Source organism: Vidua macroura, chromosome 2 (genome assembly GCF_024509145.1).
Source record: "Vidua macroura isolate BioBank_ID:100142 chromosome 2, ASM2450914v1, whole genome shotgun sequence".
NCBI classification, from domain to species: Eukaryota; Metazoa; Chordata; class Aves; order Passeriformes; family Viduidae; genus Vidua; species Vidua macroura.
In genome coordinates this window covers 93,253,492-93,281,249 of record NC_071572.1, presented here as the reverse complement: position 1 = coordinate 93,281,249, position 27,758 = coordinate 93,253,492, and the positions used below count along the sequence as shown (strand labels likewise).

The following is a 27,758-nucleotide window of genomic DNA, read 5'->3' as shown; positions in this document are numbered from 1 at the left end:
GGGGCCTATAAGAAAAAATGGAGAGAGACTTACCAGGGCCTATATTAAAGGACAGGGACAAGGGACAAAATAGGACAAGGGACAACAGTTTTAAACTGGAAGAGGATAGGTTTAGATGGGACATAAGGAAAAAAAAAATTACGAGACTGATAGGATACTGGAATAGGTTGCCCAGAAAAGTTGTGGATACCCCATTCCTGGAAGTGTTCAAGGCCAGGTTGGATGAAGCTCTGAGCAACCTATCTAGTGGAAAGTGTCCCTGCCCATGGCAGTGGGGCTGGACTAGATAGTCTTAAAGTTCCCTTGTAACCCAAATCACCCAATGAGTCTGTGATCTCACTGTATCAGAATTCTATTGGTGGAATGAAAGATGACAGTGCTGTAGGTGTTGCAAATAGCTGTGCAGTTAGCAAGTATCAACGTGATTAAAGTCGTACTTGGCAAGAAGGGGCTTTGTGTGCATGTGCGTGCTAGGTATCTATCTTTCAGGTTGTACTTGCTGGACACACTAAAATCTAGCAATGCATTTCAACAGTAGTAGCTGGTCTGGCATGATCTAATCTAACAAGATGCTTAATTTACTCAGTATCACAGTACCATGCAAAAGCTGCTACCAAAATAAATTTCTCTAAAAAGGAGAAAAGAAAATCATCTTTCTTTTTAACACTGTGGAACAGGCCACAGGTGCTTTGATGGTGGTTGAAGCTGTATCTAAGCTGCAGTCTGTGAATCCTGAGTATTTCCCAGGAAAGCTGAAGCACAGCTCCTACTCGAGCAGAATGGCAGGGCTGTGCAATGCCACCCCTGTGGGTGCAGGGCCTGCTGGTGCCACCACACACCCGGGTGAGAAAGCCACCCTCCCTGCAGTGCTCCTGCACCTCAGGGATTTCCTCCAGGTACTGTTGCCTTGCTAACTTTGGCCCCAGTGCACAGAGCAGGCCTGCATGTAGGCTCTTTGCCCTAAGCTGGGTAGAAAAGCATCCCACAGATCTCTTTGTATTTTAAATTATGCTCAGGGATATTTTTTTTCTTGTTAGCAATGCCCATGAGGGCCCTGCAGACAGTGTCACCCCAACTACTCCTCAGCCTCACCATCCCCTTAGGTGGGAGGTCACCCCAAGCCTGGGTGAACATTTTTGCTTCTAGATGGGAAAGTTAAAGGTAGTTTAGCCACTCATTTCCATGAATCTTCAAAGTGCTCTGTAACTCTGGGTAAGCTGTAGCAATGTGAAATAATGCAGATATGTGGAAGGAACTAAATTCTGACTTCATCTGCACATATGAAGTTGGCTATGCTCTATTTGGCATTTGAGATGGAAGGAAGCTAGAGCCCTAGCAGATGCCCAGTATCTCATCGTACTTTTGGAAACCTCTCATCCAGCAAAGGTCAAGGATAAACAACTTATTTTCTCATTCTTGCTTCTGGGCCTTGAAATAAAACAAAATGGACAGAAACCTACATCCAGAGATTTTGATTGCATCCTAACCATGACAAGGTAAAACAAGATCTGACTAGGATTGAAATAAAGACACTAAAATTGAACCATGTTAACCAGTAACCTCTACTAAATTTGCTAAAACTCTCAGTTTTCTCATCTCTAGCCTATCTCCACTTACAATATCAATGCTAAGAGTTAAAAAGCAGTGGATGGTATGCATATCTTTTCTGGTGTTCAATGCAAAGGTGATGGTTTTGAAGGCAGTACTGTCTTAGAATTTCAAATTCGCTGGTGTTCATGTTACATAGAGTACCACTTGGTGGTCACTTGGAAGGCGCTTCTACTTCTGTGTTACTTTCTTCTAGGTTGGGTATAAATATTCCTGGGAGGCTAAACAGAAATGCATTTTGTTTAGATACAAGTCTTAGGCACGAGTTAGAAAACTGCTGACTGTAATGAAAATATATCAGCACTTAGTAGTATCCAATAATATAAAAAAATGTAATTCAGAACATCTGCAACTACATATATATGTGTGTGCGTCTATATATAGGTATAAAGGTACAATACATACATGTATATAAACACAGACACATATACAGAAATATTCACAACTTGAACTATATTTGTAACTTACCTGAAATACTGCAGCAAAAGTTCATTCTGATGAACCATTAATAGAGCATTTCCCAACTTTTGGCTCTAACCATAGTTAAAATGTTCACACATCAAACTAACCCTTTTGCTATCCTAACTTTCTGCTGTTCTAGTTCTTGGCTATCTTTTTTGCTACCCTAATCAACATGTCAGAACCAAGAATTTCTATATGGGGACTGTAAGAGTACCCTGCCTAGTGTAAAGCTATGCAGCTACTGAACATGCTTGCAGTCATGAACCCTGGGTGCCTGTTGATGGTAGTACTTCCTTGGATGGTAACAATTTGCAGATTGGAAATGCATAAAAGGCAGGGAACCTTTGGCACACAGCTACCAATTATCGCCTCAAGGTTCTGACTTTTGCTGGAGAGGAGTTCCCTGATGAGCAGCGATAAAAAGGAGTGGACGGTGAGGGTGGGAGTTTGACAGGGCTCACAGCATCTCCCTCCTGCAGCTTCCACAGCAGCTCCTCGTTAGTCCTGCTGAGCTTCTTCTTCTCCTCCACTTCTTTCTCAACGTATTCTTGAAGATTTGCATTCTCCTCTGACAGTTGCCTGGAGAGAGAAGCAGGATGACATGTAAGGCACTCCAGGGCAAAGATGGTGGCATTCATGCAGCCACCCCTGCCCCTAGGGCTGAGCTGCCGAAGCTGTGGCACAGCTGTCCCCGCATCTCTTCACTGCCGGGTAGGAAAATCATCTCCACAAGTCATAGCTTCCCCCCAGTGTCTGATTCTGCTTCCAGATGCATCCGTGGTGGGATGAGCCCCAGCCTTTCTCCCTGGCCTTGTGGAGTGTCAGAGTAAGTACAAAGAGGGTTGACAGCAGTTGCATCCATGATTTTTTCAACTCGCTGCTATGGTATGCAAAGGAATAGCAGTCTGGCCTTTCCATGCTCTGAATTTCAGCTGATGTCCTGATGCAGGACACAGCTCAGCTTCAAGGCTTTCCCTCTACTCTGTAAAAGTCATGAGGTTATGGGTCCTTCTCCAGCTCCTTCTTCCTTGGTCCCGAAATAGCCTCTATTCCTGTCTGCAACACTAAAGAAACTTCACCAGTAATGACCAGGGAGGTGTTCTCCCCTGAATGCCCAGTAACTTCATGGCTTTTTTGGAGCTGGGCATGCGAATCTCCTAAGGGCACCACAGCCTTAGTGAGTCTGCACTCATCAGCCAGTGACTGGTTTTGAAACAAATGGGGCAGGGCAGGTAGAATGTGGGACCTGATCAAGACGTGTTTTGGGCATGTGCTGACAACAACTGTGTCCCAAAGGATGCATGCAGGAGCACCAGGCTTCTGCAGCCCCACTACACTTGGGCAAGAGCCAGCTCCTCACGTGATCAACATGTGGCAGCTCTGGGCAGGCACCTATCCTGATTAACTGGCAATTTAGGGTTTTATAGGAATGAACAGGGAGGAACCCAACCTTCCCCTAGGTGTTTTCAGTGCTCAGCAGCAGCTGGGTGTGGATTTTGGATGCATACAAAACAACTGCTTTTCTGGGTGTAGCCTGAAGGCTGTAGCAGATGTCATAGACTGCTGGTCCACTCACCAGAAGTCTATGAGAGGGTGGGGTTGGCATTTCTGATTTTGTTTAAAAGACATTTTAAAATAATTTTTTGCTTTTTTAGCCTCGATTCCTAGAGAAATGTAGCTCAGATAATCAAGAATATGGCTCTATCTTCTCCCAGTCCCCAAAAGTCCTGAACTGTGGACCCAGCAGTGGCTAGCAGAGTGACCTTGATCTCTTGGATGTTGGAAACTATCATTCTTCAGACATCCCCAGTCCAGAGGACCAAAAAAAATGCTGGTTGATTTGGAGGGAGGATCTGAAGTGCTGGGAGATCAGATGATTTATTCAAGTTCTTGGAGAAGTCCCAGCAGGGGCTATGTGGAGCTCTCGCATCCAAAACTGGGTCATGGTCTACCTGAAAGGCTCTTGTTCTTCCCTTTGTATCTGCCCTTGTCCTTAATTGGAAATATCTCTGTGGTGCACCCCTCACACCCCAGTGCCTCTAGGACCCCCTCCTGATGGTGCTGCAGAGACTGGCTTTGCTGTTTCCCCTCCTTCCTCTCACTGCTGCTGGGCTGCCACAGCTGCTTGGGCACCCAGACTGCAAGCTGGCAGAAATAGCTCTAATCCAGGGCAGCTCCCTGAGCTCATTCACACTGTGCTTCCAGGCAGTGCCAGTACAACAGAAATCAGCAGTCAGGGTGGTTACTGCTGCTGGGAAAATGCATGCTTTAATAACTCCAACTTTAAAGCCCTGGCTTGTCCCTGTAGCTGCCCCACAGCTGTCCCTGAAGTTGTTGAAAATTATTTCCCTCAAACTTGTTGAAAATTATTCTCCTTGAAGTTGACTTCCCAGGCTGACTTTGAATTCAGAATTTCTCCTAAAAGGTGTTTTTGAAAGCAGTACCTATGCAGTTGCAGGCAACAAGCAAAGTGCTGCAGCTGGATGCCAGCAGGGAGTGGAGGGAGGGTGCTGTTCGCACCACATTGCTGCTGCAATGCAGAGATGCCAAGCACTGAGCCAGGCACCCTGGCTGCTGTCAGGCGTGGAGAGAGACTGCCACTTCCAGGCCACAATTCATCCAGCCCAAAAGCAGGCATCTCAAACTGGTCTGGTGAACCAGACCTTAAAAATACCTAGTTTTCCTCCCCCAGCACAGAAATGCTGTAGACACCCATGTCAGACAGCGAAATGTGTACTACATATGAGACACTGACAGTTAAAAAAAATCGACTAAAAATTAAATTTTGGCCAGTGGCATCATTTCTGGATGCCATGACAGCTAGGTAGCTGCAGTGCTGGGACAAGACCAGCTCTAGTTTCTCCCTCTGGCACCCCTTCTCCCTGGCTCCAACTGCGGTCTGCAGCCTTGCAGGATGATATAAACTTTCTGGAGCAGGGACTATCTTACCCTACTCTTTATGTCACCTAACAAGGAGCCTTGTCACCCTTGTCCCATTGTGACAAGGTTGCAAAAAGGCAGTGCTGATGAAAAAACCTGCCAAAGGTTAATCCTGCCTGGGTGACAATGACATCCTTAGGATGTCTTTCCCAAGATTTTTCCATTTTGCATCTTCATTACCCACTGACTAAGAGGTCTCAGGGCAGTGATACTGAGATCAGAACCACTGGCAAGTCTGTTCTCAGCAGCATGTCAAAATCATGGAAATGCATTGACAGATACATGGCCTTCCTTATGTTAAAGGAAGCAAACCCCAATATATTTTTTTTAACAAGCAGAGCAGAACACAAATACATTTTCAGGGGGAAATAAGTTTTTCCCCTTCTGAAATAAGTGTCAGCTTTGGACAATTAAGACCTGGGGCCTCCTTTCAAGCTCAGACAGATTGCAAATACTAGCACAAACCTTGTTATGACAGTATTTTGCTCAATCCTGGCTCTGAGTTCTTCATTTTGCTGTTGCAGCATGGTGATTTTTTCTTCCAGCTTTAAATTTTTTTCAACCTGCAGCAAAAGAGGATTTGTTAAATCTGAAGAACACTCGGCACCTGATCCAAGATAATTTGTTCTATATTAATCTGTGGAGCAACATCTAAAGCTTGAGGATAGGTGGAGGTGGTTTTCTTGACTACAGTTGAGATTTAGAGATCTGACTCACATCACCACATCATACTGGTGAAGCACCTGGGGCCATCAACAGAGCATTGAGCAGGGGCAGAGTGGAACCAGCCCTTACTTATAACTGAGCAGGAGGAGGAGGAGGGTCTTAGTTTTGTTCCATGCAAATAGATGTTTTCCTCAGTGGTGCTCCACAACTTTTGTCCCCCAAGGAGCCAGCATTACCAGATGTTGGAGAAAGTGCTGGTGACACTTGAGGAGCACCCAGCACAGAAAATTGCCCAGCACTGTGGTATGAATGGTCAGTCTAGTGATGAAGGAGGAGTGCAAGATGGGACGATGTATATCTTCCAGACATTACAGTCTGACTAGCAGCCTCCACAATTATGATTCCTCAGTTATGGAGAGGAAAGAGTCACCCACCAGGGCAGATGATGCCCAGCAGCAGCCTTAGAGTGCTGCTGCATTCTCATGAGGCGGGCTGGCCTCTGAAGACTCTTCTCACTGCTGCTGAAAATGTCAGCTTAAATGACAGGCTTAAACCAGACATTTAACTTTAAGCTGTAATTAATTGAAATTAATCCTATCCCAACCACAGGTAGCTTTTATTCAGCACAGTTCAAGGGCAGAGTTTGAGGACATCAGTAGCAGTGTATTAGTAAGATGTTTACAGGCAAGTTCCACAGCCTCAGGTACCCTGTTTGCCCCAAGCTTTGAATTTGACATTCTTTATCACCTTAGTCCTTGGTTTTCCAGCTGAAAATTTTGCTGAATTCAACACTTCTGAAAGAAAATAAGATAGCAGAGGGTAACCTTATCTCTGTGTGAGCTTGGTTATTGAATTTCCCAACCTTTTATAAAGATCCAAAATATTGAGCACTGGGGATAGCAATAACTCACAATGGTGGAGAGATCAGTTTTAGGTTGTGTTTTCTGGTCTGTGCAGGTAATTGTAAAGGATACTCCTGATTCTCAGATATTCTGGTCTGTCCCAGTTTATTTTGTTAGAGCAGCACATGGATTCTGGCCTTGTTTTGAATTGCTCTGAGAGAGGAATCACCATCACGGGCCCTCTCTCTGTTTCTTCAATAGTTTTCACAAGTAGTAGCTGTGCCACCTTTGTTTCCAGCCTCCCTTTCAGCTGCCAAGGAGCCAAGGCTGACCCTGTGTTTGAAATGCCCTCTTGCTCCCTTGTGAGGCACCAGAGCACTTGGAGAAGTCCTGTTGGTGGTCTGGCACTTACAAAGGTGTACCTTGAAATGGAAAGCAGTTGTGCCTTTGGGCCGCAGCAGACCCATTGTTTTACTGTGATAAAGGGCAGGAACAGGACTGTGCACTCGTATGCGGTTAATGAGCAAAAGCAGCTAAAAGACCATGAATTATATAGCCTGTTGTTTGGGATTTTTTTCCCCCTGTGTTTCCAAATCCTGGCTTAGCTCCAAGAGTAGCACGTTGGAAGGAGAAGAGATAATAAGCCTCAGTTGCAAAGAGGCACTTTTCTCTGCATCCACTTACTAAAGCATCTGTTCAGCAAAATAATCACCAGAGTTCTCAAATTTCCCTGTAAATGGAAACAAATCTTGCTGAATGCTGTGCTGAACCAGCTGCCACAGCTCCCAGCTGAGGTATTGCCTCATCCTGTCACCACACTGTATTTTACTGTCACTGCAGGTTGTGCTGTACAAAATGAATCCCCATTCCCACAAAAAATGTAATTGGTGAACTGGGGAGTTCTTCATCAGGGAATCCCACAAGCAAAGGAGGAGAAAACAGCATAGCCTGCAGAAAAGCGTTACTGGAGGACTGGAGAGACCTCTTCTAGAGTAAGCCTTGCTAGGGACTGCTTGTGAGTATTGCTAATCCACACATGGCTCCCTAAATGCCTGCAGGAGCAGCAGCAAGAGACATCACAGCTCAATCTTTCCCCGTGTGCCCTCTCCAGCCCTAAGAGGCTACCTGATTCCTGTAGGGGCATATGGTGCAGGCTGGTGTACCCTGGACTACCACAGATTTCCCTTTCCTCCATTCTTCCTCCACCACTCACTTTGCTGTGTAACCTAATATGCTAAGCAGGTACTGTATGAAGAAGCAATCCAGACTGATGGATGTGAACCTCTTTGACTGTGTCTTGCCCCAACCTCATGTGGGTACTCACCTCTCTTAAATTCATCTGCTGTAAGCAAACTTATTACCTCTGTGATGTCTCCTCTGTAGGAAAAATGACAACTCACCTGTTTTTCCAGCTCCATAATCATCTTCTCCTGCTGGTGAATCTGGAGGTTCTTCATTTCCAGAACATGTTTTAAGCTCTTCAAATCTTTTTCTAAGTGTAGATATGGAGCTCGCACAATCTAGGAAAGATATCAGGGATTTGGATATGTCAGCCATACACACATCTTCAGCCATAAGACAGAGATTCCTTCATGTAACCCTGTGGTGTAGGAGAATCAGTGGTGTGAAAACTACCTGGACCTCGTCCTCTGCAGCCCATTTGACCCTTGATTTTGTCTCCTTGACACCCCTTTGGCTAAGATTCATGACTCTTCCTCAGAGCTCAATATTCAGGATCTCAGCTGAGACCTGCCCCCTGCCCCTGGAGTGAGGAACCAATTGCTCTTCATTGAATCAGGTGATGTGTAATACTTAGAAACATGTATCTTGATGCCTGTATAGAGTTGTCTTCTACCTTCAGCTGTTCCTCAGTGTTTTTCTTCAGAGCCTCTTCAAACCGGTCTGCTTTGGCCTTAAGAGATTGATTCTGGAAAGTCAGGGTGTCTATCTGGTCCTGGGGGGGAAACACACCAATTAACACATCAGCTGTGTTATCAGCCCTCTCACATTCATACCGGTCAGTCTGCACTGCCAAACCAGGCAGTGGTTTATCAGGGAAGCTAAATAAGGCTTAGACACCCCTGTAAGGTGATATTTTTTTATGTCAGGCCACTTGAACATAGAAGGGGTATTTGATAAGCCTCAGGGAACCACAAACACCTGTAACAACCGTGGCTGTTGCTAAATCACCCCATCACCTTGTGCTGGATGAGAACAGACATGTCCTTCCTTGGAAGAGCTGGCATTTATATCACATGCATTTATGTGGTCCTTAGAGTCCAAATGAGGCAGGAGATACCTATTTCCTTCCCCTTTCTAAGCTTCTAACATGGTAATAAGCAATGATGAGTTAGTAGTGTGGAATTTAAATGATCCTCATTTCATCTCAGAGCTATACAGGGGAACAACATGTTATTTTAAGCAATCATATTCCTGTTACCATCAAAGGCATTTCTGTCTATAGAACACCTGTAAAATCCACAGTTGCTGGGAAGATGGTATTTTTATCTTTCACAGTTGTGATTTCTTGTCTGGAACATTACATCAGCCCTTATTGCAAAACTGCTGACATGCCTCGAGCTGTCGCAGCAGTGCAACAATATATGCTAGTCAGGGCGTTTAAAAATTATAATTCATCTCTGCCTGTGAAATCAAACAGGGCTTGCATTAATTGCTCTGGCATCTTTACTTGTTCACACATTTCCAACCTTAGCTTGTGTCACAGGGGCGCAGTTCTGCCCTTCACTCCTTGAGATTTCTTCATCTAGGGAGTGAGAACAGCATGGAGTTTTTAGAAGGATTAGACGATTTTGACCTTGGTGTTAAACAGTGGGATGTGGGAAGTGCGATGTGCAGGGCTGACCCTGGCCATCCAGAGCCTGGCCTGCACAGCAGGCCATGGGGCAGCCCACATCGGGGACTGCACTGCCCTCCGGTGGGACTGGAGATGTGTCTACGGCGTGGGCCCGGCTTTCCCACATTCGGGCAGCAGGGAGGAGGTTAAAGCACAGACACAGGCACAGGGCCAGACAGGGAGATGTCACCGTTTCTGAGCCCTGGGGGAACCAGCTGGCGGGTACCATGCAGACAAGGTGATGCTCACAGCCACGGCAGGTGCCAGAGTCCTCCCCATCAAGCAGGGAAGAGCTCAAATTTGCCAGAAGATAGCAGGGTCAAAAAGACATTTTTTTCTTTATCCAGATGCCTTTAAGTCCCTTTAAGTTTTCTCTCTCTTGTAAACCAGCCCAGGGGGAGGAAAAATCCCCAGGGTTTGCTGCTCTATCTCAGTTTGGACAGGCAGAGCACAAGAGGTACCAGAGCTGGTAAGAGGCAAGAGCCTGGTGTGCTGGCAGTGGGCAGTGTGTCCTGTGCTGCCCCATCAGCTGCTCCCCAGCACCATTACAGGGTGGGAAATAAAGAAACTGCTAACCTGGAGTGACAGACGCAGCTTTTCAAAAGTCTCCTCTAGTTGTGCCTTTTCCAGTTTGTGAGCAGTATTCAGTTCTGGAGAAGTTACACAGACATGACATTACTGACTGAAGTCCAGCAAACCAGGGTCTGAGAGCACACATGTCATGAGCCAAGTGCAATTTGGAATGCAGTTTTAGGACATGGAATAGGAAACTGGTAGCAATATGCTCTGTGACCTTAGGTAAATTGTTCTGAAAATCAGTTTCCTGATCTTTTTGCAGATACCTTTGTTTCTATGTGAACAGATTCTGATTTTTCAGAACTGCTCAGAATTCTTAGCTCCCAGGCACTCTGATCTGAAAAGGGTTAGTCTGACAATGGGCCATTTACCAGGTCAGAGTGAGAATCCCTAGATCAAAGGATTTAAAATTGGATACATTTAAAAGCTTGGGCTGCAATTTCTTTGGGGGGATAGAGAGGAGGGCCACCACCGGAGATACAAAAATACAAATGACAGTGCTTCTCCCCAAGCTGTGGTAGATGAGCTAAGAGGTTTATTCCAGTAGTGAGATGGAGAAGACAAAAAATTTGATTAAAGGCTTTTCTGCTAGGATAACTCACCCTGGGCATACCAATAACCAAAAGTGTAATAGACAAAGTGAAATAAAGTTCAATCTCTAAAGCAATGGCATCAAAACATCATCATTCAGTGCAGTAGTAACAGCTAGTATATGGACATTGTGTTTTTTGTGTTTTCCCTGCCAAGGCCACGGGTTCTGCCCTCTAAGCCCTGCCCAGCAGCCAGTCACAGCAGCGATGTGTGACACATCGCTCCCGGGCCGGGCGCAGCGCAGTCGCCCGCAGCGGCTGCAGTGCCTTTTCCAGGCACAGGAGGGCATTTCACACCTGCACCAGGAGCAGGGAGCACAAACTTTGGCCACAGACCCTTGATGAACTGCAACTCAATTTTATCATGAAAAAATACTTTAAAAATTGAGAGACAAGAATATCCTCCAGCAAGAATCAACTTTTTACTTATTTATTTTCAAAATTGCATATGTTAATTTACAAATGCTATGCTAGATACCTTCTCTGCCCATGAGAGAGGAGAATAGACTGTTCCTCAGTTCATGTTATGCTCTGGACCGTGTCTCTAATTGACACAATGCAGAGCTAAGCAATATGGCTTGGTCTAGGAAATGTGGGAAAATCTACTAGAGATATTTAAAATGTAGGAAAAAATAGGGAGATTTTACAGATTACTGTTAAATGTCAGCTAAAGCATGTACAAAGGCATATGTTTAGCCACTGAACTGGTAGGGAGGGAAGAGCTCTGTCTGCAGCATCAGTCCTGTGGCCAAACTGTGACACAAAATAAAGGTAACAGTGCTGAGGTGCAGATTTGCACCAGTGAGAGGCTTTGGTTTACTCAGCATGGCCAGACGATTGCTACTGGAAATAATGAAATTTTGGAAGCTGTTTTTAGAAGCACCTGTGGGTATTCGAGCACCTAAATCCAGGGATATCCCAAGAGCTCTATCCTTCTGAGCATCTGAGGATTAGGCTCTTGAAAAAGCATGTGTGAGAAGTGATGTGGAATTTGTATTCTATTTTCAGCAACACATAGAGAAAACCTTATCTTTGACCCAGAGACCCCCCTCAGATAATCTCAGGTCAAAGTTAGATGCTGTAGACTGCAGACATCTCTCCCTCTGCCCTAGCATGAATCTGAAAGCATGAAAGCACTAGACCAACACAAATTTTCTGTGTAATCTGCTCTGGAGGAAGGAGCACAGTGTCACTACAGCATTAATTCCTGCTCTGGAACAGCTGTGTAGCTGTTGGGTTGTCTTTGGCTTACCTTGAATCTTGCAGTCATTCTCATCCTGCAGTACTGTAATGGCCACTATGTGGTTATTTTCCAGCTGTGACATTGCAGCTTCATGCACAGCTGTGAGATCTTCCACCTGTTCCAGCAAAGTGAGCACAGACATGGACACATGGTTAGACAGGCTGTGGCACTGACAGGCCACTTCTGGACAGCTCCAGTGAGCTGGAGACAGCAAAGGGATCTCCTGAATGTGGCACTTCCAGCACCTGAGCCATGTTGATGCCTTGAGTGGTAGCATGTAGTCGCTGCTGATGGTATTTTTGTTCTTTTAACTTAATGGTGATGAAGAGGTACATAAGAAAGCAAAAGGTCAAGAAGCCCTAAGGTGAAGATGCTGTTTATTAAATATTCAGAAGTCTCGACATTCCATTAATCTAAATTATAATAATGACCACACAGCCCACAGCCATCATGGGAGTGAGGAGTGCAGCTGGAAGAGGGCTGTGGGCAGCCTGTGTTCCAGAGCACCCTATGGGTTTGGGATTCCTTCAGTACATTGTTTGTTACTCGACTTGGCTAAAGGCAAAGTGAGATCCCTAATGATGGTCTTTTGATATGAATCATTAAAGGAACTACAATAAGAAATCCTGTTTGAGTCAGTGGTCCAGAGCACTTTCTGAATGCAATGCATCAATTTGATTTTCTGCGGTTTGTAACCACGGTGATTTTATACCCTACATTTAACACAATATTATCTGTGATATCTGGCAAGGCAGAGGATCAAACTATTTTACATTTACAGTGAAACAGCTGTTCTGTTCATGGCTAAGTGACTTGACTCTAAGCAGCTTTATTTGCTCACAGTTATATAAGTAATGGTAGAAGTTTACTGCAGCTAAGTTTGCCTTGGAATAAATGTTACTTCACTGATTTTAGTTGTCAAACATATGTATTAAGTAACCCACCAGAAGCCAAATTTCCAACCATATTGGAGAAAACATGCTCTTAGAATGAAAGTTGGGCATTTAACATGGAATTTAAAATTATCCAAACTAATTTTCATAATAATGTGGGAGATTAACTCAGTGGTGAAAAACTGCAAAATAATGGGGACTCAGCCTGCTGATGTATTGCATGTCAGAGCTGAGAAAGGTGGGGGGCAGATGACTCAAAGGGCTGCTGATGGGGTAAGGACTATCACCTGGCTTTTCCCAGAGCACAGTGTCATATATGATGTCTGTAAGCTGAAGCCTCATGAGCATTACCACGTTCTTTACGTCGCCCTTGCTGAAGCTTTTATTTGTACTCTAATTTCTTCTCAACTCAACAGCACCTCCTGGAATGATTATCCTCAATGCCCACACTCTCAGAAGGTGAAGGGGTCTCCTCTTGCTGCCACCATCCTTGACAAGTTATGTATCTATAAAGTCAATTAAATATGTCCCAAATTATCTGTAGGGATTTTTCTGCCTTCTGTGTGTTTTATATCCACATCCCAAATGGCTCTCTTTAATCTTCCAGTGTGACGTCCTGTCTGCAGTTTTTTGTGGCACACAGTCAACTTGGCACTGGGAAGCAGCTCTCTTGCATGCTAATAACTTACTCTGTAAGCTTGATCACCTCACTTAACACAAGTCGTGTTTATTTCTGGCTATGGAAAGTACCTCAGGTGGGATTTTTAAGGCTTAATAAAGTAAAATCAAAAGGAGCTCTAGTGGAAGAAGTTCAGTAAACTGCTGGGCAAAACAGCTTGAGCTGAGCATCTCAAGTGAGAAACACTGGCAAGACAGATCACAGCCTTTACTCTGCCTTTAGCTGCAAGGAGATGTAAGAATGCACTGGCAAGAAAGATAATTTTGTGAGGAGTTTGGCTCTCATGCTCTGCTACCTCCTCAGAGACAGCTGAGCCTCCAAAACCTAACACAGGAACTGTGTCTCCAAACAAATAACAGCTATCATGTAGTGAACTGTGGTGACTGAAGCAACACAGCATGGAAGTTTAAGCTGTGACTGGAAACCATGAACATGGGATGAGCATCTTCCAAATTATATTTATGGCTACAGGTATACATGCAGATCCATGGTCAGAAGGATTTTGCTGTTGTTATTGCCTTCAAGAATGCAAATTCAAATCCCCCTCATGCAGATGGGCAGCTCAAGCACAAGGCTTTTCTCATTTGCAGTGCAAGAGCTCCATTTCCTTGGCCAAGAAACATTAGTGAGCAGCTTTCCAGCATGGTCTGTCAGCCTCCACTGGTCCAAGAGAGCTCTACACAGGATGGGTATACAGCAGAGGAGGAATTCAAAGGGAAAACCTGCTAAAACTCATCATGCTAACTGAACTAAGAATTGAAAATGTGGGCTAAAACTCTGAGATGCAATGGTCACAGAAGCACTTGCAAAGCAATGGAGAGGAATGTTTGTGTTATTTTCAATAATCAGGGAACACACAGCTCTGGAGCAAACCAAGAACTATTTGCTCCACAGAGGGAAGGATGTGTTTCCACTGCTCCTCTGTGATGATGAATAGAGTCACAACAGATGAAAACATAAGAAAAATAAGCATATTTCTAGTCAAGTCCTACAATGACTTTGAACAGCTTTCTTGCGCCGATCAGCTTGAGAGGAGAAGAATCAACATCTCTTCTGTGGTACTGAGAGCTTGCAGAAACACTTCAAAGAGTAGCACAGCTAAGCTATAAGCTATTTCAGCAAAAAATTAACAAATTCCTTCACAAATGCTGATGTCAGGTTATCCAGGAGAGGTAAACCTTTGCATCTTGAGCCAACAGACTGCATCAGTCTACCAGGCAGACTGATACACTGACACAGTGCAAGGAAAAAAAATGTAAAGGCTTTTGGGAACACAACCCCTCTTTCATATGAGAAAGCAGAAATTTTGAAGGGCATTGCAAGAGAACCAACTTGCATAAACTGAAATGAGAACCAAAAGACGTGGCTCAGCATAGGTTCTAACCATTTACTGAAAAATATTTTTTAAAATCTGATTTAGAACATAAAGACCTATTTGATAGCACTTTCTAATACATCTTTAGAAATCAGTTCATTAACAGAAATAGGTAGTTTGTCCAGGACAAAACAGCCCAGTTGCATTGAGTTACAGTGCTTGTTCTGACAAACCTGACAAAAGTAGCTGCTTGTGAGAATACTCTTGTCTACACACAGAAAGCAAAGCAAGGAGAAACACTTGGGATGTACAGTCTAAAAGATTAGACTGAGTGGTGGGGCAGCAATCAGGGGACCTGGAGTGCACCACGTGCTTGATGCTTAGGCAGCATGTGCCCTTTAACTAGCAAATAACAATGGGCTGGCTCTGCTGGCCTTACCTGTGTGGAACAGGTTCTTACAACTCTTGGTTTTAGTCATAAATTGACTAAAATAGGTGGGTTGAGGAGCGAGTATGTGTGGGCAGCAGAGCTAATCTTAATCTTTTTATAGTAAAATATCAGCAAGCATGTGAAGACAAGACATGGCAATGTAATAGACTAGTGTGTAGAAAAAATAGTGGAACTAATAGGGAGAAAGAGCAGTAAGGATATTCAGGATGACATTTTTTCCACTCATAACTCATTACCAGTGCCTTCATGTTGGAGTGTTCAATGTATTTCATTACCTGAACCCAATCAGTACTAGAATGGACTACTCTTCAAAGGCAACAGGTGGAGACTGACCTGATCCTGATGCTGCATTTTGGCTTGTTCCAGCTGCAGCCTGTGCTGCTCCTGCAGGCTCTCCTTCTTGGCTTTGTATTCCTCCTGCAGCCGCTGCTCCAAGGCCTGCATCTCCTCCTGCTGCTGCCTGCGGAGCTGCTTCCCCTCCTCCTCGAAGCGCCTCTCCAGCTCCTCCTTCTCGCTCAGCAGCTTCTGCCATCTTGCTGTGTTGAGGTCTGTGGAGACAAGACCACACAGTCCTCACACTGCCCAGGACCAAGCAGTGGCATTGGACCTGTTAGTAAAGCAAGGAGCTTGGTGCTTCTCTCACTCTGTTATACAAGGGATATGACTGACCACTTGACCAGAAGGATTTATCAACATCTCACACATCCCATTTTCGAGCTGTTTGAAGCTGCTCATCCCATAAACCTGTCTCCAGCTCCAGCAAGGACCATTCAAATCCATTAATGCACACTTGCTTAAAATATTTTTGTATTCAAACCACTATCTTGTGTGCTTCATGGCATCAGAGAGTATAATGAAAGGCTGCTACTGAAGGTAATCAGAAAGTGTGACATTTTTACTCTAGTGAACTAACCCAGTGACTGTGTGTCAGAATTCACACCAGTATTTTCCAACAGTTCTATCAAGTCAAGGAAAATCACAACTGTTCTTAAAAAAAAAAAAAATCCAAATATTGAAGACTTGATGCAAGCTGGACAAGATCAGCCAAGTACATGAACAGAGCAAGTTTGCTCACTTGTAAAGATCTAACAGGTAAGAAGTGATTAAAATCATCATGGCCATAACATTCAGAATACCAAAGAAGGAGAAATGGGTTTCTAATGGCACTGCTAGATCTTCTTTCTGATTTAGACCCATAGCTGATTTAGAAAGATGATGAAGTTTTGAACAAGCTGACTGCATATTTCTCCTTCCCTTGCCTTTCAAAATGCACGTGCCATGCACAGACCAGTATGGCACTGTAAGTCAGAGGACTGGGAGCAGCTGTCTCCCTGCTGAATGCTTCAAACCCATATTTATTCTATGACAACATATTTGTTCAATATCTGTATCTTCCTGCCTCTTTCTACTCCGGTGTCAGACTGTGCTCATTTTTACCAGGATAGCAACAATTTGTCCAAGTTACCAGTGCTGTCCCCACAGCTTATGTTAGGTGCACCCATGCCAAGGTAGTTTGACACCCAAGCTAACTATTCCCTTCCCTAGCTATTTTTCACCTTGTTTAGAGCTCTGCTTCTATGCTTACTGGACACCAACATCCAGACTTCCTCAGTATGTCCAGACAGATGAGCACTGCTGGGCTCCTGTTCTGATCCTGATATTTTCTGGAACACTGTGAGGGACTCTGTCCCTGTCAAGCTCCTTATGGAAAGAGAGTGAACCAGTGAGTTTAGCACCTCAGTGGCAGCACACAGAAAGCTTTCCCACTTGCCTTACATCCAGAAAGGAATGGCACATTAGCTGGAATGTCTTGTCTCCTGGTGGTCTGGATCATAGCTCTAAACTCTCTCTCTTGCCTTTTTCTTTTTTTATTATCTTTGGCATGTAAAGTGATCCCAAAGCAGGAGAGGTTGTGCTTGCAGCTCTGCCTTCAGTAGAATTGAAACTTACTCAAGCTTTAAATAGGAGATGTAATAAACCCCATCTCTCTCCAGCCTCTCTAGTGTGATTACCCAGCACACAGGGAGGGCTGGGAAATGAAACAACGTGCTCTAACCAAAAGAAAATCCATCTGAAACACATCCTCTAATCTGAAATACAAGACTCTTCACAATTCAGACCCTGATGCAGGTGCAAAATGGAGGGAAGAAGGAAAAGTGAGCTTGTATGGCATGTTCTCTGTACACCCAACAATGATACTGGAGGCAGAAAATGAGGCAATTTGCCCTATACAATTTCACATTCTTCTGATCACAGTTTTATAACACTGGTTGTTTCACAAAATTAAGTTCTGTAATTCTATACCAAAGGAAAACACCTCTAATGAGAAGGAGTGATCCATACCATAAGTCTCAGACTAAGACAAATGAGGCTGAGGACTGAAGTGTTAAGGGAAAACTGAATCTCTTCTTAGTAGGGAGATGGACCTTTGGGCCTAGCTCTCCTGGGACAGACATAGCAGAAGGCAACACCCATGGAACCCAAGGGTCTGCAGCTGTGCTGCCCGGGGAGCAGGAACCAGTGTGGGAGAGCCTGCCCTGCTGGAGCCAGCTGTGTGGTCCTGGTGAAACAGCTGGGTCATCTCCAGCAGGGACCCCATAACAGATGCCTGAACAGATGACCTGCTAATGCTGCTGGAAAACTGTGAATTTAGCTTTCAGGCATCAAGACAGGGATGTTGTTAAAGTGAGCTACTTTTGTAGGAAAAGAGAAAAAAATTACTCTGAAAAGTTATATGAATGTATTACTGACATGGAACAAGACAAGCAGAGCACAACTATTACTGGTCTGTTTTGAAGAGTTACACCCTGGTTTTCTTTTTCCTTCTCTGTAGGTATCTCTATTGCTGCTTACAGGCTGGAAATGACTGACACAAGGTGGCATTTCCTGGGATGACAGTGTGCTGGGTTAAATGAGACCAGCTGCAACTTCCCTACTCCCTGAGCACTAAGTGCACAACAGGTGACCAAAACCCACTTCAGGCTGGGCTGGGAAGGTGAGGGAAAAGTCACTACTGGACTGTCCTTCCTTCCCCCACCACACACAGTCGGAGCCACAGTGCAGCCTCCCCAGCCCTGGGACTTTGCACACAGGAGTGCAGCTTCTGTGGGAACTGGGGGCTGGTGTCTTGTGGCTTTACAGAGGGACTGTTTCCTTCTGACATGAGAAATGGGCTCTTCTTCCTGACCCTTGGCCCCAAAATCACAGGAAAATCACACAGCCACTGCACTCAGGTTAAGTATCCTCTGACTGGGAAGCATATCCAGGAAGAGATGGCACAAAGGCTTTGGCTTTGAAATGCTTGAGAACTCAGATGATACAAATTTTAAACTTGACATCTCATCTTTCGTCTAGGTTTTTTATGCATCTCCATACCTCTCCTCAACACACTTCACGTCATTGGTCTGACAGTGAAGGAGCAGCTAATTTTGACATTTAATTTCCACTAGTTTGAAGGGAAAAGGCTGGTATTCAAAACCTCTTTATTGAAAGGGACTCAGTGTTGCAGCTGAAAAGTGCTTATATTTATAATTTATAAAGATCGGTCTCTTGAGTGTAGAACGATTGCTTGTCATGTTTTCCTAGCCTTGCTGTTTCTAACAAAATACATGAGCAAATGTTATTACTTTAAATAACAAGTCCCTCAGTGTTTATAGAGGCCAAGATTCCTCCCTAGGAGTGGGAAGGGAGAATCACTTTCCTATTTCACCCATGCTGGTTTCAGATGTAGTATGATACTTTCACAGGAGTGCTGGGGGCAAAAGTGGACAGTGTTGTCTGACCTCAATATTTTGCCTGGCTCCAGAAGGATGCAGGTCTCCCTAAACTATTTTTTTACACATGGTCTATTGCTGCTATTGCTTCAGCAATGGTTTTATTTACCACAAGAATTTTCCTTAAACATATATTCTTACTTTTCTGAACAGTGGGTTCTCTGTAGCAGTTCTATTGCTTTGTATAGCAGAATCCTGTAGTTTCTGTTGAAGTTAAAGACTGCATGCTGTGAAAACCAAGCACATTCAGCACCCAAATTATAACTCTGAATTACATCTATTGCCTAAACAACTAAGTGTTGGACTCACTGCCTGTATCAAACCTGGCTAGTCCAACCTTGTTTTACTGATTCATTCAGGCATTTGCATCAGTGAGTCTGACATGGTGAATTTACACATGAGAAATCAGGAATGTCTGACCAACACCCATGCTGTTTAACTGGACTGGTTATTTTTAAATTAATGAAAAACTACTTATTAAGGTGGTGGAGGCAAGTCAGAACTACAGCTTGGTTGTAGTTAAAATAACATGCTCTGATTTTCCCTGGATTCCTTCATAGAATCACCCAAGATTGCTGTTGTCAAATAAAGGACTGTTTCATTCTTCATTTGCATAAATAATGTACAATATTGTACAACACATTGATTCATCTGATACTGAGACCAAAATAATCCTCCAATACCACAGGTGGGCTGCATGTGTCCAGTAGCACCCTCATGTCTGCAGTAATAACCTCAGCTTGAACTGCTTTAGAGACTGCAAAGAACTGCACTGATGAGAAATGCTTTCATGTACATGGCATTTACCATTTCACCTCCTCCACAGTTTTAAAACACTGGTTGTTTCACAAAATTAAGTTTTGTAATTTTATACCAAAGGAAAACAGACTGTGCAGCAATTTTTGACTTATACTAACAAGCATAATCATTTACCTTTCATATGTAATAGGATATGGGATCTATACTAGGGATATCTAGGGATATATACTAAGATTTTTATTGCTGATTAATTACTTCACATTCTGCTGAAGTGCAATACCTGCACATGTTCATCTTTTTGTTCATCCCTGGTGAGTGCTTCTAGCTGACCATGTTGCATCTCAGGGTTGCACAGAGAGGATTACCTCCACCAAGCAGGTGACCAGCCACCTGTGTCACTCAAAAACAGCCTCTGCTCAGCATCTCCATGTCTCCCAGAGTGATGGGAGGAAGAGGTGGCCTGTAATGAGTCCTCTCCATTACACATGCCCACAGGACCACTGAGGAAAGGACTCTCTCACATGATCTTTTCCTTTCTGAGGAAGAAAGCCCATACACATCCACAGCTTATCTCCCTTCTGAAGCAGTACAGCTCAGGCTGCTTTTCTGCAGTGTCTGTGGTTCTTACCAAAACTGTCCCCACATATGCCACCAGGTCTCAGCTTTGTGCAGAGGAGGTGTCTGTTGCCGCATTGCAAGGGCAGTGGCAAGGGCAGGCAGAACAGTGATCTCCTGTTACTGAGCATGTTGCTCTGTGACCCCCAAACTGACATGCAGTTATACCCTTGGCAAAGTTCTCTTCTTCAGCAAAACCACCAGGGATTTGTACTCACTTCAACTGTACAAACATAGTGTAAATGGAAGCAGAGCTCTTTTTCTCCAGCACTGAACCTCTCTTTCCTTCCCATGTCACTGCCACTTAAAAAAGCACTCAGGAAAATGAACAAATCCAACCTGCTAGATTGAGGTAGGGCTTTCAAATGGGAAGTGGCTATTGAACTGAGAACTTCAGATGTGCCCTGCCTGAAGAAAGCACCAGTGGCAACTCTTCTGTAAGAGCTGTAAAGAAGCAGAGGATGGAGGAAGGCAGGCATCAGGGAATAACTGGAAACCTGTTTTGCTATTGCTGCAGTTTGCACTGGCCATGGAGACACTAAAGCTCTCTATGAAATGACAATCAGCCAAAGCATTTCAGAGGGGCAAAGCAGGGAACACAAGATGTTGGGCATCTGAAAAGGGCTGTGCTCAGCTTTTCTGAAGTGGGCTGTCATGAGCAAGGTGAAGGCAAAGCACAGGGAGGATCTGCAGTTCTGCCCATCCCACAAGCGTTTGGCCTGAGCCTCCCCTTGCTGGCCATGTCATGCTCTGGCCACATGACACAATCTGTGCTTAATGAGTGACCCAGGAACTGGGCTCTCACATGCAGGGAAGGCTGACAGGTGCCCCCTGTTCAGAGCTCCAGTCATCAGTGGTTCCAACATCTGTTGGTATTCAGAGTGTCTCCTGATGCAGTGGTCCTGCCTCCATTTGCCCTGAGGTAGATGAACCCAACATCACACTCATTCTGGAGAGATTTAAGCCCAGAAGAACTCAGCCTGTTGGCTGAAGCCAGAGCAAAAGCCCATCTTCTCTCTCAGGAGTGGCAGTATCTTTAGACTCTCTCTCCTGTCTAGATCAGAAACTAAAAAGGAAGAGGGGCATGCAGATATACAGGGAATACACAATCCAAATGGGATGCATTGCTTTTTCTGTCTTTCAACCAGGAAGAAACCTCAGAGATATTAACAAGCAAATTCTGAGCTTGGAGTCCTTTGGTTTGTAGCTGAACTGCAAAACACAGCAATGTTCATAAGCTCATGCATTCCCAGTCACTGTGCCCTGCAATGATCCCAAGCTCCCACTTCTCATCACACTGTGCTTTCTTCTCAAGCAGTGCTGGTGTTTGAGCACAGAAGCTGTGGGTTTATGGAGAACAATTTGTTTAGCAAAGATGATGCACAACTGGCTCCAGTGTGTGTGGTGATGAACTCATCTGCACAGCAAAGAAGTTCCCCTGCAAATCAAGGTTCCCTGCAAAGTCACAAAACCCTTTGCCAGTGGGCTTCAGGAAACACTTCATCACATGGATGGAGGTTCCCCAGGATCAGGTCACAGGGAATCATAACAACTGCTTTCATGTAAAGTGAGAGAATCACTTTGTTGTTACTTTTCTTGTACTACTTACCAACTTCCTCCCTGATCTTTGCAAGCTCGACTCCTAACTCCTTTATTTTCACAAGGGCATTTTCATTCTGTTTAAGGAAAAAGAGAGAGAAATATGTATAGTACCCAGATAAGCACTTTCACATGTTCATTTAGTAAAGCAGATTAGCTTGATTCCGCATACTATTTTTTTTTTTAGGGGAGGGGAGTGGGATTATAATGAACTCACTCAGTTTTTAAATCAAGCTTAGGAGCTACAACTCATGGGCTACAAGTACCTTTTATGTCTATGAGTACATGCACACACTCATGTGCACACAACAGTGCAGAATATTAACACCTATATGTCTAAAAAGACATCTGTATTTTTTTATAATTTTGTGGTCAGTCTGCATATCATTTATGGCTGTACTGCACGTACAAGATGGATTTATTAAACCTGTTACATTTTTTTTCTTCTATTTAAGCCTGCATTTAACCACCTCCAATTGTATTAATATGTTCACAGAGTCAAACTTACAGAGCAAATTGCTGTACTCACACCATTTTATGCATGGTGAGCATTCCCATACAAACACCACTAATAACCTAATGTTCATGCCCATCTCCACATCTGTTTCTGTGATTTTATTTATTAGGCTCCTTTCCTTGACTAGTCTCAAAAGAAATCTGAATATTTAAGGAGTAAACCACATGAACTGGCTAAAGGAAAATTAAAATGTATTTACATGAGCAATGTTAAGGTGTTATTACCAAAATGCAAGGACTTTGACAGCAGATATCTGACTAGTGCCGTGGAAACTGACAAACAAAATTCTTATCTCCATCTACTGGAGGCTGATTTAGTACAACAAATCCCAGCATAGTGGTTCAATCATATGGGAACTTTAAACTGGGATGTATCATGAATCATATTAGAAAGAAGACAAAGGAATGTACCCTGCTGGGAAGATCACTAATGATTAATAAAACTAGATCAGGTTACTATAAATATGTCCTGGGTTAGAAAAGGTCAAGAATCCTTAAAGGACACTACAGAAAAATCATATTCAAGAGAAAAAGCAGTACAGTAGTAAATTGAATTAAAAGGAGTCCTAGAAACCAAATCTTTCTGTGTTAAGCAAGCAAGGCTAATAAAAATCTAGGGCACAGACAGGATTAGTTTGGCTGCAGGATACATAGCAGATAAGATAGCAAGTCAGTTCTATATTACAAAAATGAAAGTGGAAAAAAAAATTCAGAACTTAATGTTTCTGTGTATTTTTCTTGCACCTAACTTTTAACTCTGTTAAGAGAAGTAACACAACTTTATTTCTGGCAATACCAGAATAATAGAATCTGGAATTTGAATTAATCCTTTACATATTGCCCTTTTAGGATGGTTTCCACCAGATCCAAATGACACCCTTTCCAGAAAGTTTGCTGTAAATGGAGTGATAAACTGAACTGATTTGAGAGCCTTGAAGGCTTGAGGAGACCCAGATGATGTGGGCATCTTTCTTAATCAGTTATGGGAAGAAGCCAGGAATGCAAGGCCTGGCTCCTCCAGTGACTCCTCCTGGCTCCATATCCTGCTGAGCAATGCACAGGGGGCTGTGTGCCAGGACTGCAGAGCTGCAGTGTCCAGTCCTGACCAACTGCATTAGGCTCAGAATAAAATCATGTGGATTCTTAGGGACTTCTTTTTCCTAATTAGTCAAAAAGTTACCAAAAAAAACAAAAACAAAAACAAAAACAAAAACAACAAAAAAAAAACCCAACCAACAACAACAACAAAAAAGTCCAGATAAATACAGCCTGATATATTAAAAGAACAGATTCCTTCACATAGATTCTCCAATTTGGAGAATGTCATTGCATCTGCCCATATGGTCTGTTTAGCTCACTGGAGTCATTTTCAGAAGTGCTCTTGACAGACTGCCAGGCCTGGTGCCCTTGAAGGTGGGTGCTCAGGGATATACTGGATGCAGGACTTGCAGATGGGAAGCACCCACTCAAATTACCAGCTCTCATTCTTTGAAACAAAAGCCATTCAAAGCAAGGGAGCTCTGCACAAATCATTGCCAGCACCTACAGATAAGCAGAACTCAGTGCGATTGTCACTATTCTCTTTACATGAAAAAAAATTAAAAGCAAGTAAAACCCCCACTTTTTTTGGGAGAAAAAGCATTTAAAATTTTGATTCCCCATAAGAAATATCACAGGCTTCACATTTTACATGATGTTTTATCTTAGATAAGGTTTTTCCTACCCTTGAGGACACTTGGTGGTAGGATCCTCTCCAAAAATGTGAAGAAATGCCATGGTGCCTGCTTTAAAATGCTATCCCATAACTCCAGCTCCAGCATGGACACCAACCCACCATGGCAGTGGGAGCCATGTCTGCCTCCCACCATGCTGGGCTGTGGTTTTCAGAGCAGAGCAGCCCCTGGAGCTACCTCGGGCAGCCAGATCAGCACAGCTCAGATGCCTTCGCTCTCATTTTACTGCTCTGCCAGTACTTCTTGCATTGTGTTTTATTTTGGTCAGAGCTTCCTGTCTGCTCTTTGGGACTTCATACTTATGTTTCCTGGGAGATCAGATGTGCAAGGGTTGCCCTCAGTGCCAAGGCCTCAAGTAGTCCCTCTTTCTCAGAGGGTTCTTCTGGAGAGCAGCAGCATGAGTCCTTATGTTCCTCTTGTGGAAGAGAAGCGAGGTGCAGTTTTGGCTGATCATCAAATCAGCCTCACAGTTTACTGGATGTGCACTGAACTCACAAATCCCTGACATCTTCTGTAACTGCAACCTGCTTTGTCAGTATAACATGATAGGTTTGGCCCACAAATGTTCCTGCAACACTGTAAACACGACAGCAATGCAAAACAAAAGAGCCCCTGCTTGTTATCATCAGCGTGGCTCTGCAGATAACCAGCACTCCACACTTTGTCAGTGTAGCCAGGGAACTGGGAATGCCAGCACTAAGGAAACCAAACATTACAGTAGGGCAAATCTGGATCTGACTTTGGAATGTAAAGCTACCACGTTCAGTACTGAGATTCCTATACATCCATGGTCAAAATCAACTCAAAAATTCACAAGCACACAAGGAAAACTTCCCCAAAACAAATGGATAAGAAACCAAGTCAAGAGGATGTCCCATTGGGTTAATCAGTTTTCATTAATATTTATCTCAACTAAGTATTTGAAAGAGAAGACAGGGTAAGAAGCAGTAGAGCAAAGAGTTGAGGCGCCCTCCCAAGAGTTTTGTGTCCACTAAGGCTCAGCCTATCAAAGGAGCTTTGCAGGAATTCTCTACTAGGTCACCACTTGGAGTTGAGCCATTGTGGGTGAGCATCCAAGGGCCAAATCTAACCTAGGTTTAGTAAGATTCATCAAGTGTACACACCTGTTTTCAGAAGGTGAAAAGATCAGAGACCCTGTAAGGAGAATGTGCAAATATCCACCATTTTCAGTGCAGCAGTTAAAGGAAGAAAAAGTATTTCTTTGATGCGGTCTGGAATTCCTTTTTTTAATGCCCAAAAATGTGAAACCAAAACAGTGCGTTTTACACAAATTAAAATGTTGCATTTACTTTTCATGTACATTTTGATGGACTGCATTACTTTTTAGAAAAATGATGACAAAGGCCTTCTGTTGGCTGCATCCCAAGAAATTACTCTGATAGTGAAGTAATTTTCATAAAATAAGATTACACTCATGATGGAGATGAAGAAAAACTTCTTCCTCATTCCTGAACTCTGCAACATAATGATTAAGTCTTGTGCCTGGAATATGTCCCATCTCTTTAGACAGAAAGAAAAGTAGAATAAAACAGGTAGAATTATATGTTTGTTCTACTGCTCTGTTGAATAGAAGACACAGCATCAACACTTTTGCCTATCATCAGCTCTGTAAGCATACAGACCTCCCAATATTTCTCCAGTGAAAGGCTTGATGCTGGACAGCATTTCAGCAAGTGAAACAGACTAAAATTCTGTTCTCCATTCAACTCAAAACACGCTGAGGATGGACTGAGGCATGACCTACTTGGGTGCAACAGCTCCAGAAAACAAGGCAGGTAGTCAGGCAGGTAGGCAGAGGTGTAGGAAGAAAACAGGAATTTGTACAATTAAATAACAGTGGCCAAACCTAGCAGTGTAGCTCAGAAAAAAATCAGCTGAATTTAGATATAACCACATGCAAAGACCTAGAAAAATAACTTGGTAGGACAAGTCATAATATGGACCTGAGGATGGGCAAGATGCTGGCATTGCCCAAACAGATTAAGAGAGGAAGTAGTGATGAAAGCTTGTGGGCAGAGGCTGAATGGGCCACTGAGGAAGCTGATCTCATTGAAGTTGTCCCTGCTCATTGCAGTGGTCTTGGACTAGATGATCTTTAAAGGTCCCTTCCAACCCAAACTATTCTGTAATTCTGTGGATCTATGAAAGGCTCTGCTTCAGTTGCATGGGGCTTCAGATGACAGGTAGACATCCTCAAGGAACATCATCAGGGAGATAAGTTGAGATTTTTCCCTTGGACCAGTAATAACTGAGGAAGCAGTTGGGGAAGCAGATTTGAGGTTTGTCTTGGAGTCTCTCTCCTCTGAGAGCTACAACCTAACTGAGAGGTACTAATGAATTAGAAATACTAATTAAGTAAACCTCCAGGTACTTTTAACAATAGGTAAGTAATAGTTGATCCGTCATAGAAATGGAAATGGGTCAGATGAGGCAAGGAACATCAGAAAATTGCTCAGATCCACATAAGAAGTCAGCAGCAGCTAGGAAGAAAACATGGGAGCCTGGAGTTACCTTCCCAAATTGACATGACTCTCCACTCTGCCAACTTACATGTCTGATTATATTCTAAGATCCAAATGCATGTACAGTGTCTCCACGGTACAAACACTTCTCAGTTCTTTACAGTATCTCCTAAAAATTCTCTGCACACAGATGCTTTGTGGCACTTGTTATTGAAACTGCTCCTCCAGAACAGCTGCCTTCTAAGCAAAGCTTTCAAAATAATAATAAAAAAAATCCCTGACCTGCAAATGGTGCTTAGTCACTGTTGTGCTGTATTCAGACTTCCCTGTGGCAAGGTGTTATATTATAATTGGAAGAGAATCATATACATTGGGAATTCTCTTGTACCAATAAATATTTCAGATGATACCTGTAGAAACAATAACTGAATCCCATTGCAGCTGATATTCAAAATTACCTACAGTCTTCCTTTAAAAAGAGATGTTTTAACACTGCTTTTCAATCATGCTGGTTGTCAGGTAATCCTTCTTCATAGCACCCTTTAGGTTAAAGTTTGGTTAAAGCTTACAAGCACTTAGATAGATATTCCACAGTGACTGCACTTTGCCGAGTTTTATATTAACCCACACATTTTTTCTTAACTTGGTTAGTAGCATATCTCAAGCTATATTTGAACTATTATTAGGTAAATGGGAAACACAATCAGTTTTTCATTTAATAGAGTTATATGAATATATCATAAAGCCAAACTCTAACAGAACACAGTGCACAAACGTGTTTCTGCCAAGATATTTTCTATTAAGCAAATTAAATGCATATATTCATTTTCTCACTCTTCTGTACATGAAACCCAGGCAAATTTCCAGAAGAATAATAGGAAATGCTACGTGTTCAAAGTGTCCCACAACTTCTCTTGCACATGCTATTTTCTTGCTGCCAGTAGCCGTCTACTTACTTCTGCACTGACATTTCTTACACGGCCCATTTTGTTGCCTAGGAATGTGTTTGATTTAGATTCACATGAACATAAGAAAACAGGTAGTTTTGTCTTGTTTCACTTCTCCTAGACTGGAGGGTCTTTCCTCTGTTGGAGATGCAAAATTTTAGGACAGCTAGAGGCTGAATAATCTCTCTTCAAACTTTAAAACACTCTGCAAGTT

At 43.4% G+C, this 27,758-nt stretch overlaps 1 protein-coding gene across 1 annotated transcript in view; it reads right to left on the bottom strand.

The window, feature by feature from the left end:
* Positions 1 to 1,381: 1,381 nt before the first annotated feature.
* Positions 1,382 to 27,758, bottom strand: part of MTUS2 (microtubule associated scaffold protein 2) — a 158,217-nt gene continuing 131,840 nt past the window's right edge. The window contains exons 7-14 of the mRNA XM_053969759.1: positions 21,876 to 21,942; positions 15,453 to 15,667; positions 11,791 to 11,896; positions 9,949 to 10,022; positions 8,374 to 8,472; positions 7,919 to 8,038; positions 5,476 to 5,573; positions 1,382 to 2,649 (exon numbers count right to left, since the gene is read on the bottom strand). Of these exons, the coding sequence (XP_053825734.1) occupies positions 2,433 to 2,649; positions 5,476 to 5,573; positions 7,919 to 8,038; positions 8,374 to 8,472; positions 9,949 to 10,022; positions 11,791 to 11,896; positions 15,453 to 15,667; positions 21,876 to 21,942 (996 nt within the window). The 3' untranslated portion in view covers positions 1,382 to 2,432. The remainder of the gene's footprint in view (positions 2,650 to 5,475; positions 5,574 to 7,918; positions 8,039 to 8,373; positions 8,473 to 9,948; positions 10,023 to 11,790; positions 11,897 to 15,452; positions 15,668 to 21,875; positions 21,943 to 27,758) is intronic.